We start from the raw sequence: 19,773 nt of genomic DNA on the forward strand, positions 1-19,773 counted from the left end.
TATCTTTTATTATTTCAGTCTGCGTCAGGGCAACAGATCATTCATTAAACACACGAGTGTTCATTTCCCAAACCTGTCCATCCTGGGTCAATCATGGGGATTTAATTTGCGTTTTATTAAGCTGTGTATATATAAGCTCCGAGGCGCTGGGAGGCTGGCTGTAACAATTATGAAAGGAGAACAATCTCACAGCGTGTCCATTGTGGATTGTTGAATGCAAAATAAGCCGTCATAATTAAGGATGGAAGTAGAGGTTTCGTAAGGGAAAACGTGATTGAATCCTGGACTCTGCTTTTTCTTCAAATGTAATTATGTCAATAAATGTTATTAAAAGTTTCATACACCCTCTCTCCACCCTCCCCCCCCACACTGACTCCATACACAGTTTCAAGTGTAGATATGACAGAGCCCAGTAGGCTCAGGAATCTGTACACCTGTTGATTGACGGTTGAGAGGCGGGACCAAAGAGCCAGAGCTCAACCCCCGCAAACACAACTAGGTGAGCACACACACACGCGCGCGCATACACACACATTTCGGAGGAATTTCCAAAATAAGAGAACACCAGAGAGCAGAGAGGTATACCAGAGAACCAGGAATGAGTATGTTAGTGTGAGAAGAGAAGCAGAGAAAAATTATGAAAATGATATAGCAAACAAAGCCAAGACCGAACCAAAGCTACTCCACAGTCACATCAGAAGGGAAACAACAGTAAAAGAACAGGTAATGAAAATTAGAACAGGCGAGGACAGGTATAAAGAGAAAGACAAAGAGGTGTGTGAAGAACTCAACAAGAGGTTCCAGGAGGTTTTCACAATAAAACAAGGTGAGGTCACTGTGCTAGGAGAGGGGGAAGTAAATCACGCGCCTTGGATGGGTTCGAAATTACGAGAGATGAGGTCAAGAGACACCTGCTGGATCTGGATGTGAGAAAGATTGTTGGTCCAGACGGGATCTCACCATGGGTATTGAAAGAGTGTGCAGAGGCACTTTGCTTGCCACACTCCATAGTGTATAGTAGGTCACTGGAAACGGGGGACCTACCAGAAATATGGAAGACTGCTAATGTAGTACCAATATACAAAAAGGGTGACAGACAAGAGGCACTGAACTACAGGCCAGTGTCCTTAACTTGTATACCATGCAAGGTGATGGAGAAGATCGTGAGAACATACCTAGTAACACATCTGGAGAGAAGAGACTGCGTGACAAATCGCCAACATGGGTTCAGGGAGGGTAAATCTTGCCTTACATGCTTAATAGAATTCAACGACCAGGTGACAAAAATTGTCGGAAAGCCTTTGACACAGTACCCCATAAGAGGCTGTATATAAGCTGGAGAGACAGGCAGGAGTGACTGGCAAGGTGTTCCAGTGGATAAGGGAGTACCTAAGCAATAGGAAGCAGAGGGTAACAGTGAGGGGTGAGACCTCAGATCAGCGTGAAGTCACCAGTGGAGTCCCACAGGGGTCTGTTCTTGGTCCTATCCTGTTTCTGATATACGTAAATGATCTCCTGGAGGGTACAGACTTATTTCTCTCAATGTTTGCAGACGATGCCAAAATTATGAGAAGGATTAAGACAGAAGAGGACTGCTTGAGGCATCAAGAAGACCTAGACAAACTGAAGGAATGCTCGAACAAATGGTTGTTAGAGTTTAACCCAAGCAAATGTAATGTAATGAAGATAGGTGTGGGGAGCAAAAGGCCAGATACAAGGTATCATTTGGGAGATGAAATTTTTCAAGAGTCAGAGAGAGAGAGAGAAAGATTTGGGGGTTGATATCACGCCAGACCTGTCTCCTGCAGCACATATTAAGAGGATAACATCAGCAGCATATGCCAGGTTGGCCAACATAAGAACGGCATTTAGAAACTTGTGTAAGGAATCATTCAGGACTTTGTATTCTCATATGTCAGGCCAATCCTGGAGTATGCGGCACCAGCAAGGAGTCCATATCTAGTCAAAGATAAGACTAAACTGGAAACGGTTCAAAGGTTTGCCACCAGACTAGTACCCGAGCTGAGAGGTATGAGCTACGAGGAGAGACTACGGGAATTAAACCTCACTTCGCTGGAAGACAGAAGAGTTAGGTGGGACATAATCACCACATTCAAGATTCTGAAGGGAATTGATAGGGTAGATAAAGACAGGCTATTTAACACAAGGGGCACACGCACTAGGGGACACAGGTGGAACCTGAGTGCCCAAATGAGCCACAGATATATTAGAAAGAACGTTTTTAGTGTCAGAGTGGTTGACAAATGCATTAGGAAGTGATGTGGTGGAGGCTGACGCCATACACAGTTTCAAGTGTAGATATGATAGAGCCCAGTAGGCTCAGGAATCTGTACACCAGTTGATTGACAGTTGAGAGGCGGGACCAAAGAGCCAGAGCTCAACCCCCGCAAGCACAAATAGGTGAGTACAAATAGGTGAGTACATCCCGGACCAGGCAGAAACAAATGGGCAGAGTTTATTTCACCTTGATGCTCCTGTTCACCCAGCAGTAAATAGGTACCTGGGAGTTAGACAGCTGCTACGGGCTGCTTCCAGGGAATGTGTGTGCGTGTGTTAGAGATAAATATATGTAGTAGACATAAAAGAGGAAAAAAAAAATTGGTTAGAAAGGCGGGGTCCAAGAGCAAATAGCTCGACTCTGCAGGTACAAATAGTAAATTGCAAACAAATAGTAAATTCACACACTCACACACACACACACACACACACACTCACACACACACACACACACACACACACACACACACACACACACACACACACACACACACACACACACACACATACACACACACACACACAGTTGATTTACAGTTGATTGACGGTTGATAGACGGGACCAAAGAACCAAAGCTCAACCCCCGCAAGCACAACTAGGTGAGTACACACACACTACCCCCCCCCCCACCCCACCTCCTCGAACACGGTCTTCAAGTCAAGACCAAAAAAAAAAATAATCCCCGCCTCCTAATATCTTTTTCCGATAGAACAAAAATAATTGAGTTCCTCCCATTTTCTGATCCAACTAATCTCCCCAATTCTATTCTCGACACTCAATTACAATACTGTCTATAACAACTGTAGGTCACCCTAACTGCTTCTTGAACGAGTTGGGTGGATAAAAGTGTCTACCACTCTACGTCATCGCTACGCTTAAAACAAACCGAATCCACCGTAACCTAACCTAAACCAACCTCATGCAAACGATGAGTCACAGGAACGTGGCTGAAGATGTGATGACCAAGCTCAACTACGGGCTCACCATAGCCCGTGCTACTTGGGACATTTTGTTCCAAATAGCGAATCTTTAACAACAACAACAACAATACACATCAGAAAGTGGAGAAACGCCGACGTTTTGGGCCGTCTTGGACCATTAGCAAGTCTGGCCAATGGGAAGAAAGGGAAAGAGATTAGACAGTGTGAGGTTACCTTGAGGTTACCTTGAGGTGCTTCCGGGGCTTAGCGTCCCCGCGGCCCGGTCGTCGACCATGCCTCCTGGTTGCCGGACTGATCAACCAGGCTGTTGGACGCGGCTGCTCGTAGCCTGACGTACGAGTCATAGCCTGGTTGATCAGGTATCCTTTGGAGGTGCTTATCCGTGAGGGAAGAGAGTGAAATGAAAGTTAGGATGAACGGAAAAGAAAGTTGAAGGTAAGAATAAGAGGAAACGAAATATTAAGATTAAAAAACTTGAAGAGTAATGGTAAGAATAACGAGAATCAGGGAAAGTAAAAGGAAGGTTAGAAGGTAAGAAAGAAGGTTATAAATAAGAAAAAGTCAGAAAAATGGAAGATAAAAGATAAAGGCGAGCTTTATATCGAGAGGACGAAGGGTATTAGTGAGTTCGTTAGAGCTCAAGGAAGGCAGAGCTCAGCGATACAAGTGTGGGAAAAAACTTTCTCGGATGATAGAAATTTCTTTTAGCTTGAGAACAGTTCCACTTGGGAAAGGGGTAACCAAGGGAGCGAGAGAAAGACTTATAAAAAATATAGTAATTTCAGAGTGAAGAAACTGAGGGGTCACTAATGCATAGGGCTCAGGAGGAAGAGTGTTACAAGAACACTTTTCTTAACAAAAGGGGCGGAGGTAGTGGTAGGAAAAGAAGTGCGTGTACTTACCACTGTGCATACAGAGGTTTGGGGTAAACCAGGGAACGAGAAACCAGACACCGAGCTGGTATCATGAACGATTTAAGAGCCCAATTAAAGTTTCTTAAAGACTGTATTGGGCAACATGTAATCGCTCGTTCCGTCTCTCACTTTCTCCAGTTCAACACTTCGGGTTCTCCTTTTCCTGAACATGACCGCCTGCTTCCTCAAGAACCTATTCTCTCTCTACCATCTTGCACGTTAATGGTTCTTTAGTAACCACTTCAACGCCGACGCAGTCAAACAATACTATTTTCTGTCACGTAAGGGACTCTAAATCATCCTGTAGACTGATTTTCTTCTTAAATAATCTTGCCTGCCTCTACTCTTCACAGACGTCGTCTTGTCGAATTGGCTCTGATAAACAACTTACCCAACCTGAACCTTAGTCAGGGTTTTGTTGCTGTTGACTCTTCCCTTTCACAGTACATGCTTAGATGCTCCAACCTTCTTAACAAACGTGACCTGACTTTGTACCCTCTCTCTAGGGTCTCTTTCCTGGTTATCTCTTTCTTTACTAGATTTTGTTCTCTTTGTAAATAGGCTTCTTGCTGTTTTCCTTTCTTTCCTACTTTCTATTGTTCTAACTTTTTCTTGTTAATACCCTTTTCCTATTCATCTTTTTCCTTCTCTAAATTTTAACCTTTCCTTTACTTTACCTGATTCTCGTTATTCTTACATTTTTTATTATTCTTTTCTATTATTTCATTCTTGACTTCACCGTTCTCTTTCATTCATCCCACTTTTCCTCTCCCTCGCTTCCTTCAAATTTGTATTAACTCTTCCACTCCTTTCCCATTACAAGTCCATTACTGGACTTGATAGCAGTCCAGGACGGACCGAAACGTCGTCGTTTCTTCATTCTCTGATGTCTGGTTAGGATCAGCAGACCTAACCCAGCCCAACCTAAATCAAGTAACCCAACCTAACCTATCATAATCTTACCCAACCTAATTCCACCTAACCCAACCTAACCTAACCTAAATCAACGTAACCCAGCCTAACTCAACCTAAATCAACCTTACCCAACCTAACCTATCAAAACCTAATACAACCCAACTTAACCTAACATAACCTAACCCAATCTATCCTAACCGAAGGAAAATAAGAGTCCAATTTTGTGTCTTGTGTGATATGTGACGTCACTTTGAGTGTGACGTCACTATGAATTCGACGTCACAATTAGTATAACGTCTTAAAATTAAGAGCGGAGCCTGCAGCGTGTCCCTCAGGGCTGGAGGGGGTATAGCCTCTTCAGGAACGCTTCCCTGAGACTCACATGGTCTCTATCTCTCCTCCCCTGGCCAACACATGTACTCAAATTACACATTTCCCCCCCCCTTAATATGTTACAACAGTGTAACAGAGGCACTCAAGAGGCCCTGTGGTACTCACTGAGGTGGTTGGTGGGCGTGGCTCTCCTGTCGTAATCCTTCAACATCTCGTCAAGGAGCGCTAGATTGTTGACCTTGCCACACTGCCTGTAGAGGGAGACGAGCGTATTATCCTCTGGGAATTATATTGACCGACGGCCTGACATAAATTCTAAGTTCAAGTAAGCTTATGGGGGATAATAAGATACATTTCAATAGGATAGAGTAGCCTAGGTTATTTCAACCTGCCATACAGTAGCCTAGGCTATTTCTACCTTCCATACAGTAGCCTAGGCTATTTCTACCTTCCATACAGTAGCCTAGGCTATTTCTACCTTCCATACAGTAGCCTAGGCTATTTCTACCTTCCATACAGTAGCCTAGGGTATTTCTACCTTCCATACAGTAGCCTAGGCTATTTCTACCTTCCATACAGTAGCCTAGGCTATTTCTACCTTCCATACAGTAGCCTAGGCTATTTCAACCTTCCATACAGTAGCCTAGGCTATTTCTACCTTCCATACAGTAGCCTAGGCTATTTCTACCTTCCATACAGTAGCCTAGGCTATTTCTACCTTCCATACAGTAGCCTAGGCTATTTCTACCTTCCATACAGTAGCCTAGGCTATTTCTACATTCCATACAGTAGCCTAGGCTATTTCTACCTTCCATAAAGTAGCCTAGGCTACTTCTACCCTCCATGAATTGGACACATAGTACACGTATTAATTGAGTTCTTTAGTTCATACAAACTAAAGTTAAGAGTTTTCTCAGCTGGACACACACACACACACGCTATCTTATAGGCCCAATATAGTAACATATGTGGTATACTACGCCTAGGAATACTTAAGTTTGGTTTATCGCAGTATTATTCCAGATTATGGAATTAAAAGTACAAAAAAAAAATTTCTGTAGAGTTTATTGAAATGACGTGTTTTTCTTGCTGAATTTGAAACGAAAAATTCTTTGTTAAACTAAAACACACGAAACAAGGCACTTTTTTTGTTGCATTTCAACCGGAAATTTGATAATTATTTTCAGCGAAAGTTTAATCGTCATTCACTATCGCTGGAGATTTGTTTTATATATATATATATATATATATATATATATATATATATATATATATATATATATATATATATATATATATATATATGTCGTACCTAGTAGCCAGAACGCACTTCTCAGCCTAATATGCAAGGCCTGATTTGCCTAATAAGCCAAGTTTTCCTGAATTAATATATTTTCTCTATTTTTTTTCTTATGAATAGATAAAGCTACCCATTTCATTATGTATGAGGTCATTTTTTTTTATTGGAGTTACAATTAACGTAGATATATGACCGAACCTAACCAACCCTACCTAACCTAACCTATCTTTATAGGTTAGGTTAGGTAGCCGAAAAAGTTAGGTTAGGTTAGGTTAGGTAGGTTAGGTAGTCGAAAATAATTAATTCATGAAAACTTGGCTTATTAGGCAAATCGGGCCTTGCATAGTAGGCAGAGAAGTGCGTTCTGGCTACTAGGTACGACATATATATATATATATATATATATATATATATATATATATATATATATATATATATATATATATATATATATATATATATATATATATATGAGGGATTTTTTATTTGGTTATTTTTTTGTGTGGTGCAAACGTGGATTTTTTTTCATGGATGAGAAATTTTGTTTCATGCATGACGAAAATTTATTCATGTTTCAGAGAATTTATTTACGCATGAGCGAACTTTCAACATTCTTAAGGGAAATAGTTTCATAGAATAGGGAAATTTTGTCCTTTAACTCGCACATTTTTGTTCATATTCGAAGAAAATTGGTCTAATTATTACTGGAAATTTGTATAGAGAATTTTTGTTATTGGTGAGGTAAATGTTCTCTAGAATGAAGAACATTTGTCAGGGGCGAGGTAAATGTTCTCTAGAATGAAGAACATTTGTCAGGGGCGAGGTAAATGTTCTCTAGAATGAAGAACATTTGTCAGGGGCGAGGTAAATGTTCTCTAGAATGAAGAACATTTGTCAGGGGCGAGGTAAATGTTCTCTATAATGAAAAACATTTGTCATGGGCGAGGAAAATGTTCTCTAGAATGAAAAACATTTGTCATGGGCGAGGAAAATGATCTCTAGAATGAAAAACATTTGTCATGGGCGAGGAAAATGATCTCTAGAATGAAAAACATTTGTCATGGGCGAGGAAAATGATCTCTAGAATGAAAAACATTTGTCATGGGCGATGAACATATTCTCAAGCATGAAAAACATTTGCCATGCTTATGAAAAGAACTTATGACATAAAAATAAACAGGAAAAAAATTAACAAATCTCATGACTTATGAACGCGGTAACAGTTTGAAGAGTGATAGTGTGGGGTGCGTTTGTGTTTGCAGGATCGACCTCTTAGCTCTTGGACCCCATCTTTCTAGATATCTGCTGTCTAATGCACTGACTTCGACTTATTTTTCATCTATCATATCTACTACAGATCTCTCTCTCTCTCTCTCTCTCTCTCTCTCTCTCTCTCTCTCTCTCTCTCTCTCTCTCTCTCTCTCTCTCTCTCTCTCTCTCTCTCTCTCACGCATCCTCAGGCTGCGGCCCATAGAAGATAACTCCTAGGTACATATTTACTGATAGATGAAGAGAGACACCAGGTGTGTGTATGTGTGCATTCACCTAGTTGTATTTACCTAGTTGTGCTTGCGGGGATTGAGCTCTGCTCTTTCGGCCCGCCTCTCAACTGTCAATTATTCAACTGTTACTAACTACTAACTAATTTTTTTTTACACACACACACACACACGCGCGCGCGCGCACGCACACACACACCAGGAAGCAGCCCGTAGCAGCTGTCTAACTCCCAGATACCTGTTTACTGCAAAGTAACAGGAGCATCAGGGTGTAGGAAACTCTGCCCATTTTTTTTTTTCGCTAAGACCGGGAATCGAACCCCGGTCCATAGGTCCACGAGCCTAGAGCGCTGTCTACTCAACCACCAGCCCCCTGAGCTCAAAAACAAATGTGGGACTGTGACACAGGAACAGACCTGCAGGACTCCTCTGGTGACGCCTCGCCACTCCGAGACCTCCCCCCCCCCTCACAGTGAATCGCTGTCTTCTGTTGCTTAGGTACTCCTTTATCCTGTGGAGTACCTTCCCTTTCACTCCCGCCGGCATCTCCAGCTTGTGCACTAGTCTCTTAGGTGTTACTGTGTCAAAGGCTTTTTGGCAAACCAAAAATATGCAGTCTGCCCACTCCTCTCTATCTAGCCTGGTCATAGAATTCAATTAATAATGTGAGGCAGGACTTGCCATCTCTGAACCCATGCTGATGTTGTTACAAAGTTCTTTCACTCCAGATGTTCCACTAGCTTTTTCGCACAATCTTCTCCATCAGCTGGCATGGTATGCAAGTTAGGGATATTGGCCTGTAGTTCTATGCCTCCTGTCTATCACCCTACTTGTATATTGGGACTTCATTGGTCGTCTTCCAAATTTTTGGCAGTTCACCTGTTACCAGTGATTTGTTATACACCATGGCGAGTGGCTGGCACAGAGCTTCTGCTCCTTCCTTCAGTATCCATAGTGAGATTCCATCTGAGCCTATAGCCTTTTTGTCACATGTCACATATGTATAGCCTTTTTACTCACCTAGTTGTGCTTGCGGAAATTGAGCTCTGCTCTTTCGCCCCGCCTCTCAACTGTCAATCAATCCAGGAAGCAGCCCACAACAGCTGTCTAACTCCCTGGTGCCTATTTCTGCTAGGTAACAGGAACATTAGGGTGAAAGAAACACTGCCCATCTGTTTCCGCCGGCGCCAGGAATCGAATCCCGAACCACAGGACTACGTATCCAGCCTGCTGTTCACTTAGCCACCAGCGCCAACTAGGTATTTAACAAGTTATAGACTCCAGGCTGGAGCTGCATATTCCAGGATTGGTCTGACATAAGTAGTATACAAGTTCATGAATGATTCCTTACACAAGTTTCTAAAGACAGTCCTTATATTGGACCATCTATCATATGCCGCTGATGATATCCTTTTGATGTGGGCCTCTGGGGACAAGTTCGATGTGATATCAACCTCCAGCTCTTTCTCGCTATTGTATCTGTGTGTGTGTGTGTGTGTGCGTGTGTGTGTGTGTGTGTGTGTGTGTGTGTGTGTGTGTGTGTGTGTGTGTGTGTGTGTGTGTGTGTGTGTGTGTGTGCCTGCATGTGCGTGCGTGCGTGCGTTCTCTTTAGTGCATATTCTCGCCTGTATGAGCCTGAAGAACTGAGTGTGGGGTAATAAGCAGGTTGTGTTTTAAAACGCGTGCGTGGTAGTGCGTGTGTGTGTGTGCGCATGTTTGAGTTTGTGTGTGTGTGTGTGGGGGGAGTATACAAAATGTGGCGATTTAAATGTGGGTAAGAGAAAATAGCTTTCATGGTATTGTGTGGGGAAAAGATTAGAAGAGGGAGAGAGTCAGCGTTTGTTTTTATGTGCGTGTGTTTGCCCGTGTGTATAGCGACCAGAGAGCAGGGAAAATATAGGGAGATAAAACAACATAGAACGAGAGAGAGAGAGAGAGAGAGAGAGAGAAACGCAGAGGGACAGAGTGAAAATGACTCTATTAGTTATGGCATTCTCGGAACCCGTGTAAAAAAAAACTATTAAAAATATAACATATATCCATATGCCCAGCGTATCGCCTCACAGATACGCAATGAAACTCGGACAAGTCGTAAAGTTAAATAAAATGTATATATATATATATATATATATATATATATATATATATATATATATATATATATATATTAAGGAAAGTAACGTCAGCAAATACACAGATAAGCAGAGAGAGTCAACAAACCATAAGTGTGTTCAAAGAGCTTCAGGAGGGAGTGAAGCCCATGAGGTACGGGGGGGTAATCAACCAAGCTCTCAAATGGAAGCTTGATGCATGCAGGTCATGGCCCGCTGCTTCGAACTCTGACCCTTGACCCCCTGGACGGGCTCAGACACCACCAGTCTGTAAGGTCATGCGCCAACCCGTCCTCGACAAGTCCATTCCATCCAGCGGTCGACCCCACAGACGCATTCATAAATTTTAACATGCTGTTCATTCAAAACGGGAATTTTCTCAAGTATAAATTAATATTATAGTATATTAGCATATTGTGTATATATAGGCATAGGATAGGTTAGGTTAGGTGTTTAGGTTCTGTTGGCGATTATTTGTATTTGTAGTACGTGGGTGAAGCATTTATAGCGTTGTGATTCGAACAAAATTCGTCAGTGAAGCACTTGTTCCGGATATGTTCGAACGTCAGCAGTTGTGAGTCGTGTGTAAACCGCTTTTCATTCATAAACAGGGGGTTTGGCGGGTGGCATGGAATCACTTTTGGATCTTTGTTTGGATTACGGGCTGCATGCGCGAGGAAAATGTTCTTATCCTAACCTTGGGCCAGATTCACGAAGCAGTTACGCAAGTACTTACGAATGTGTACATATTTCCTCGATCTTTGACGGCTTTGGTTATATTTATGAAACAGTTTACAAGCATGAAAACTTCCCAATCAACTGTTGTTATTGTTATAAACAGCCTCCTGGTGCTTCGGAGCTCATTAACTATTTAATAATTGTAAACAAAGCCGCCAAAGACTGAGAAAAGACGTACAAGTTCGTAAGTGCTTGCGTAACTGCTTCGTGAATCTGGCCCCTTGTCCTTATGCTAACCTATCAGAAGACCCAAAACAGAAAACGGGACATTACGTCAATTTCGCGAGTACTACCATTTTCTAGCACGACGAATTTTAGCCCCTTAGATAGAGTGTACGACAACACGCGACGCTCCGTCGGAAGGACAGGTTGCAGCCCGACACTATTACTACGCCAACTCAGTACATAGGGATCAAAACCAGGGTTCGAAACTAGTTTGAGAGCTGCCTGGCTGACAGGAGACACATGTATACATCAGTATAGCGATGTCAACCACACATATATGTATCACTGACCTCCCCCGGGTGTCAGTGTCGGGACACTGTGTCTTCCTACACTTTATAAATGATATTTACAATGTTTCGAACGTGGCGAAAAAAAATCTCATTTTTCCCCATACCGACTACATGATGCTGTGCAAAGACGGGAACAGTTTGGCATAAGGGAACTTTGAGGAGTTAGCGAGACAGCCATGACTAGCGTCCTCGCTCGTTAAGTGAAGCACTGACAACCTGATGAGCTCGCTCAAGGCTATGTTAACCCCATCCAGCGGCTGACACCAAAGAAGCATTCGTTAATTCGTTAATTTTAACATGTTGTTATTAATTTTCTCTAGTTCAAATTAATGTTATTATATATTTGCATATTTAGCCGTAGGTTAGGTTAGGTGTTTAGGTTCCATTGGAAATTGTTTGTGTTTAAGGAGCGAGAGTGAAGCATCTATACAGACGCGATTCGAACTGATGTACAGTCAGAGTTCGAGAAAATGTTCGAACGAGCATCAGTTGTGAATCGAGTGCCAAACTTTTCTTGAATCATAAAAGTCTGGTGTTTGACGGCCTGCTGCGTGTAATGACTTTTGGCCTTTGTTAATGAGCACGAGTTGTTTTGCCGGGAAGCTAGTTAACAATTAACGAGACAGCGGTAATTATAATTCTCACACCCGCTGGTCGGGCGAATGTCCGGCGACGTGGGTCCAGATTCACGAAGCACTTGCGCAAATACTTACGAACGTGTTCATCTTTCCTCAATGTTGACCAGACCACACACTAGAAGGTGAAGGGACGACGACGTTTCGGTCCGTCCTGGAGCATTCTCAAGTCGATTGTGTCACAATAATCAAGTCACAATCGACTTGAGAATGGTCCAGGACGGACCGAAAGGTCGTCGTGCCTTCACCTTCTAGTGTGTGGTCTGGTCAACATACTTCTAGTGTGTGGTCTGGTCAACATACTTCTAGTGTGTGGTCTGGTCAACATACTTCTAGTGTGTGGTCTGGTCAACATACTTCTAGTGTGTGGTCTGGTCAACATACTTCTAGTGTGTGGTCTGGTCAACATACTTCTAGTGTGTGGTCTGGTCAACATACTTCTAGTGTGTGGTCTGGTCAACATACTTCAGCCACGTTATTGTGACTCATCGCCTGCATCTTTCCTCAATCTTTGACAGCTTTGGTTACATTTATTAAACAGTTTACAAGCATGAAAACTTCCCAATCAACTATTGTTATTGTTATAGACAGCCTCCGGGTGCTTCGGAGCTCATTAACTGTTTAATAATTGTAAACAAAGCCGCAAACGATTATGAAAAGAAATTTTCAGATTCGTAAGTGCTTGCGTAACTGCTTCGTGAATCTGGCCCCAGACCTCAGGCTGTCCACGTCACAGCTGCGACCAACCCACAAAAACACACTTGTAAATTTTAAAGTACATTGTATCCCCCCCCAAAAAAAAAAATCGAGGAAAACAAAAAAAATTAGATATTATAATTTTGTTACGTATACGTTAGATGTTTCGGTTCTTTTGGAAATCATTAAATATTTCCAACACGTTACGGAAGCATTAGAGGGACACGTTTCGAACACAAGCCAGTAAATCACTGTACCAGAAATATTTGGAACATAATTCGCTGTGATTCACGGGTAAAAAAAAAAATAGTTTATCATTCAAGAGAGGTGATAACGGCTGAATTAACGCGTATTTGGTCCATGGTGTACCAGGACTGGCTGACTTCTTTTCGGGCTCCTAAACTCAAAGTCTCACTTGATAACGTTTCAGGCCATACCATCCTCAATGTACTTTATACAAAATACGAGAAAAATCTTTCACGTTCGGATCTACTGCAGAGTTACTGCGTTATATAGCCTGTGTTTGGTTATATAGCCTGTGTTTGGTGTTTGGTTATATAGACCGTGTATGGTTATATAGCCTGTGTTCGGTGTATGGTTATATAGGCCGTGTATGGTTATATAGCCCGTGTTTGGTTATATAGGCCGTGTATGGTTATATAGCCTGTGTTTGGTTATATAGGCCGTGTTTGCTTATATAGCCTGTGTTCGGTGTTTGGTTATATAGGCCGTGTATGGTTATATAGCCTGTGTTTGGTTATATAGGCCGTGTTTGCTTATATAGCCTGTGTTCGGTGTTTGGTTATATAGGCCGTGTATGGTTATATAGCCTGTGTTTGGTTATATAGGCCGTGTTTGCTTATATAGCCTGTGTTCGGTGTTTGGTTATATAGGCCGTGTATGGTTATATAGCCTGTGTTTGGTGTTTGGTTAAAGGCCTATCAGCCTCTGGAGGGTAATTAAGGCCACCATAATATCCTTTTGACCAGTCAATAGTCCAGCACTATCTTAAGGTTATCTTGAGATGATTTCAGGGGCTTAGCGTCCCCGCGGCCCGGTCCTCGACCAGGCCTCCTTTTTTGTTACCCATCCCCAGGAAGCAGCCCGTAGCAGCTGTCTAACTCCCAGGTACCTATTTACTGCTAGGTAACAGGGGGCATCAGGGTGAAAGAAACATTTTGGGGCATCAGGGTGAAAGAAACATTGTTAAACCAATATAGTATTTTAATATATTGATGTTTACTTGACAAAGGCAAATGGAGGGAAACCTTCGACAAGCCGCCGGCTTTCTGTCCTCGTCGAGGCTACTAGGGTTAATGGCCCGCACCTAAATCGGGTAAACTTATACTAATTAGTGTACTTTCAATGTGTTCAGAATTGTTGTAGGAACCCTGTGAAAAAGATTAGTATTTTAAAGGATTAGGAACTCCTTTCAGGAACGGTCGTCAATTCACAGCCACTGTTCTGTAAGGATTTACTGCTTTTCAGCAAAATAAACATTATTACGAATATAGTCATAGTGGTTGGAGAGGTACCATGATTGAGAGATACAAGATCCTCAGGGCGATTGACAGATTAGAAAAGGATAATATGTTTAAAATAGGAAGGAGTGGAATGAAGTAGAGTGCATACTTAGGTACCTTAATAAGCCAAATAAGTGCATATGAATATCATCCTGCTTCAAAATATTCATAGGAACTAAGAGGGGTTTGAATTAATTGCAAAACGAGACACATACAGCTGGACAGGCGGGGCTCGGAGGCTTTAATTCAACCATTTAGCGTGATATAACCTCAAAGTTCATGTTCATAGATTGGAACATATGTTTACAAGTTCATATTCTTCAAAGTAAACTGAAGAAAAAACGAAATATCGCCCATTTTTTTTTTTAATGAACTTTTAAAAGATTGGATGATCCTGTTCCGAATTGAATTTTGATTCCTGATTGGGAATATGGATTTTCATTAATTAAATATAGTCACCACTAAATTTTTTTTTTTTAGAATGAAGAGCGAGATATATGGGACATTCAGATTAAAACACACGCACAGCTACATTCATACGCATTAAAACACACACATTAAAACCTAAACACACACACACACACACACACACACACACACACACACACACACACACACACACACACACACACACACACACACACACACACACACACACACACACAAAGGCGGGACGGGATGGGAGAGGCGGTACCAAAGACCCAGAGCTCAACCCCTGGAAGCACAATTAGGTGAGTGCAATTAGGTGAGTACACACACACACACACACACACACACACACACACACACACACACACACACACACACACACACACACACACACACACACACACACACACACACACACATATACTTACATGCCTCAGAGACTTACAAGCAAACTTACACGCAACAACACACACACACTATCAAACATACACACAGCCACACACACACGCCAAATCATACACAATTCCACACATATACACAATCACAACGACCACAAAATACTCACATAAGCATACATTCTCATAGCAACACATCCATACAACTCGGCCTCATACAACTAAATCAACAAAACCTCACCAGCGGCATACTCATGTCTGGCAGGCATACACGAAGCTTTCAGGTACGTGGGCCAGGAGACATTCAAAGCGCCGTACACAACCTATGTGAGACCAGTACTGGAGTCTGCAGCCCCCGGCACGGAACAGAGATATGCCACAGGACTGATTCCAGAATTGAGGAGATCGATGTACGAGGAGAGAATATGGTAGGTCAAAACTTATAACATGAGGTAAGAGAAGGGAAAGAGGAGACATGATCACAATATATAAGATCCTTTCAGGGCAGTGTTAAAAATAGGTAAGATGAGAGAGTTTGAAAGCAAAATAGATAGATATAAAGTCTCAAGTAGAAGACTTGACCATCACAGCTCATGATCTGTGAGGAATGGTGAGGAGTGAGTGTGTGAGGACGTGAGTAGTATATATGTGTAGTGAAGCTGGAAGTGCACGTGCTAGGAGACAGGGAGGAATATGAATAAGTCAGTATATGACTTGAAGCGTTGTTGTTTACTGTGTTCTGATGATGGGGTGGCCCTGGCTTTAGTCATGCTTGTTTCGGTTCAGTTGCAGCGTTCGAAGCTTCCCTGGTAAGTGCTCCCCTCGCTCTCATTGTTCGATGAGTTTTTTTTTTTTATGCATCGGTACAATAATGTAAATATAAATCATTGAAAACTCAATTAAAATTTACTTGTTGAATGTTATATATGGAGTTCTAGCTTCAGCACCCTTTCTATATATATATATATATATATATATATATATATATATATATATATATATATATATATATATATATATATATATATATATATATATATATATATATATATATATATATATATATATTTATTTATTTATTTATATACAAGAAGGTACATTGAGATTGTGAGGATACATAGTATAGTAATAACATTCTTGTAAAGCCACTAGTACGCGCAGCGTTTCGGCCAGGAATATATAATATAATATATATGGGTACGACCTTTGGTGCAATTGTAGGGACCCACAGCCTCGGAGAAGGGAACACAAAGCTTTCAGAGAAAAACTTGCCATTCAACTCTGAATACGCATGAGTGTTCGCTTCTCCTGCCACCCCCCTTTTTAATGTTGTACACTTTATTATTCAAAGTTACACAGTTATATATCTGATTGGCTATAAAAAGTGAGCATTAGGAGAAAATAAAGGGAAGTTTGTTTCCTAGAGGGGTGTAGATTTCTTCTAACTCCTCCGACGCCGGGCAGGAACCAAGGACTCAGCGAGCATTCCCTCTCTGGATCGCCACACTAAGGCGCTGGAAGAGAAAACTTGCCGCTCTAGGGTCTCTTGTAGTGTTAATGAGCTTGGAACCAAGATCCTTAAGAAACCTTCTTGCACTCTCTCCCCATGGGCCTATAGGGTCTCAGACCCTATTGAAACGAAGTTGTACTTGTGATCTATTTCCATGTACTTGATTGACTTGTATCTTTCTCTGTGAGTTGCTGCGGCTCCTGCTTGGCCTGCAGAGAGGTTGATGTAAGTGGTTGCCAGGATAAATATGCAAGTATAGTCCCACGCCAACTGCCATTCTTCCAAGGGCGCAGTGTGATTCCCTCTGGTCAGACAGCAAAGCTAACAGAGTTACTGTTCAGTAGGTTGCGAGGCTCTCTCTCTGCTGGACACTGGGCAGAGGCAAGGCTCCTCTTAATGAAGTTATTGACTTCGTCGTGTCGTGAGTGCCGACCGTCCGATTTTCCACAGTGCAGGTCATACGATCAATGTTTTTCCTACCTCCGTCTCGGCACAAATACCCCTATGAACATTGTGGGTATGGGCAGCAAGGCGGAGAGCGACTGTAATACAGAGCTCCTACGGATCAGGACATGGGCCTGTCACAGACATAGAGACTGCCAAAGGTATATATATATATATATATATATATATATATATATATATATATATATATATATATATATATATATATATATATATATATACATATATATATATATATCCATCTTTCTGACGAGGGAAAAATAAATATTGAAGTTAAAAATGTGTCGAGGAAACTTGGACTAACATTTTCTCCTTTTGTGTGTTTATGCTCTCAAGTGTGAAACACGCTGAGCCCACGTTATGCCTTGGTTTAGTTTCCCCTTTCCGAACACGCTTCCATACCAGTGTCGCGAGAACACACACACACACACACACACACACACACACACACACACACACACACACACACACACACACACACACACACACACTCCCCTTGGGTTCTAAAGGAAGGAGCAAGAGAACTGAGCCTACCACTCTCCATAGTGTATAACAAATCACTGGCAACAGGGGAACTGCCAGATATTTGGAAAGCAGCTAACGTAGTCCCGATATACAAGAAAGGGGATAGACAGGAGGCACTGAACTACAGGCCAGTGTCCCTAACCTGCATACCATGCAAGCTGATGGAGAAGATTGTGCGAAAAAAACTAGTGGAGCATCTGGAGCGAAGGAACTTTGTAACACAGCATCAACATGGGTTCAGGGATGGCAGGTCCTGCCTCACAGGGTTACTTGAATTCTACGACCAGGCAACAAAAATAAGGCAAGAAAGAGAAGGGTGGGCAGACTGCATATTTTTGGATTGTCAGAAAGCCTTTGATACAGTGCCACACAAGAGGCTAGTGCGAAAGTTGGAGATGCAGGCTGGAGTGAGAGGGAAGGTACTCCGGTGGATAGAGGAATACCTAAGCAACAGGAGACAACGAGTCTGTGTGAGGGGTGAGGTCTCAGATTGGCGAGACGTCACAAGTGGAGTCCCGCAGGGGTCAGTCCTTGGACCTATACTGTTTCTGGTATATGTAAATGATCTCCCAGAGGGTATAGATTCGTTCCTCTCAATGTTTGCCGACGATGCAAAAATTATGAGGAGGATTGAAACAGAGGATGATAGTAGGAGGCTACAAGATGACCTGGATAGACTGAGTGAATGGTCCAACAAATGGCTGTTGAAGTTCAACCCGAGTAAATGCAAAGTAATGAAACTAGGCAGTGGAAACAGGAGGCCAGGCACAGGATACAGAATAGGAGATGAAGTACTTAATGAAACAGACAGAGAGAAAGATCTAGGAGTTGATATCACACCAAACCTGTCTCCTGAAGCCCACATAAAGAGAATAACGTCTGCGGCATATGCGAGGCTGGCTAACATCAGAACGGCGTTCAGGAACCTGTGTAAGGAATCATTCAGAATCTTGTACACCACATATGTAAGACCAATCCTGGAGTATGCGGCCCCAGCATGGAGCCCGTACCTTGTCAAGCACAAGACGAAGCTGGAAAAAGTCCAAAGGTATGCTACTAGACTAGTCCCAGAACTAAGAGGCATGAGTTATGAGGAAAGGCTGCGGGAAATGCACCTCACGACACTGGAAGACAGAAGAGTAAGGGGGGACATGATCACAACCTACAAAATCCTCAGGGGAATCGACCGGGTAAACAAGGATGAACTATTCAACACTGGTGGGACGCGAACAAGGGGACACAGGTGGAAGCTGAGTACCCAAACGAGCCACAGAGACGTTAGAAAGAACTTTTTCAGTGTCAGAGTAGTTAGTAAATGGAATGCATTAGGAAGTGATGTGGTGGAGGCTGACTCCATACACAGTTTCAAATGTAGATATGATAGAGCCCAATAGGCTCAGGAATCTGTACACCAGTTGATTGACGGTTGAGAGGCGGGACCAAAGAGCCAGAGCTCAACCCCCGCAAGCACAATTAGGTGAGTACACACACACACACGCCCGCGCCAGACAAATAATGGAGATTTAATTTAACCCTCGAAATATATGCCAGAAAAATAAATAAACATACAACAATTCAAACTAGAATATAGTCGTCCCCTACACACAGGAGAGAGAAAACAGACACATGGCACAACAATATGCCTCCCTGAGCAAATACTTTACGACCTCTCCCACCATTGGTGCATCGGGAGCACCAACCCCCGCAAGCACAACTACTTGTGCTTGCGAGGGGGGGGGATGGGGGTTGAGCTCTGGCTCTTTGGTTCCGCCTCTCAACTGTCAATCAACTGGTGTACATATTCCTGAGCCTACTGGGCTCTATCATATCTACATTTTGAAACTGTGTATGGAGTCAGCCTCCACCACATCACTGCCTAGTGCATTCCATCTGTTAACTACTCTGACGCTGAAAAAGTTCCTTCTAACGTCTCTGTGGCTCATTTGGGCACTCAGTTTCCACTTGTGTCCCCTTGTTCGCGTCCCACCCTTGTTAAACCGTTTATTTTTATCTACCCTGTCAATTCCACCT

The 19,773-nt window shown here is 42.4% G+C and overlaps 1 protein-coding gene across 1 annotated transcript in view; it reads right to left on the bottom strand.

Annotated features, from left to right (window-relative positions):
• The window catches only part of LOC138363371 (glycine receptor subunit alpha-2-like), a 272,709-nt gene that overhangs the window by 166,133 nt on the left and 86,803 nt on the right, over positions 1–19,773 (bottom strand). The window contains exon 3 of the mRNA XM_069322401.1: positions 5,567–5,652. Coding sequence (XP_069178502.1) covers positions 5,567–5,652 — 86 coding nt within the window. The remainder of the gene's footprint in view (positions 1–5,566; positions 5,653–19,773) is intronic.

The sequence above is a fragment of the Procambarus clarkii genome, chromosome 10 (genome assembly GCF_040958095.1).
Source record: "Procambarus clarkii isolate CNS0578487 chromosome 10, FALCON_Pclarkii_2.0, whole genome shotgun sequence".
Classification (NCBI taxonomy): Eukaryota; Metazoa; Arthropoda; class Malacostraca; order Decapoda; family Cambaridae; genus Procambarus; species Procambarus clarkii.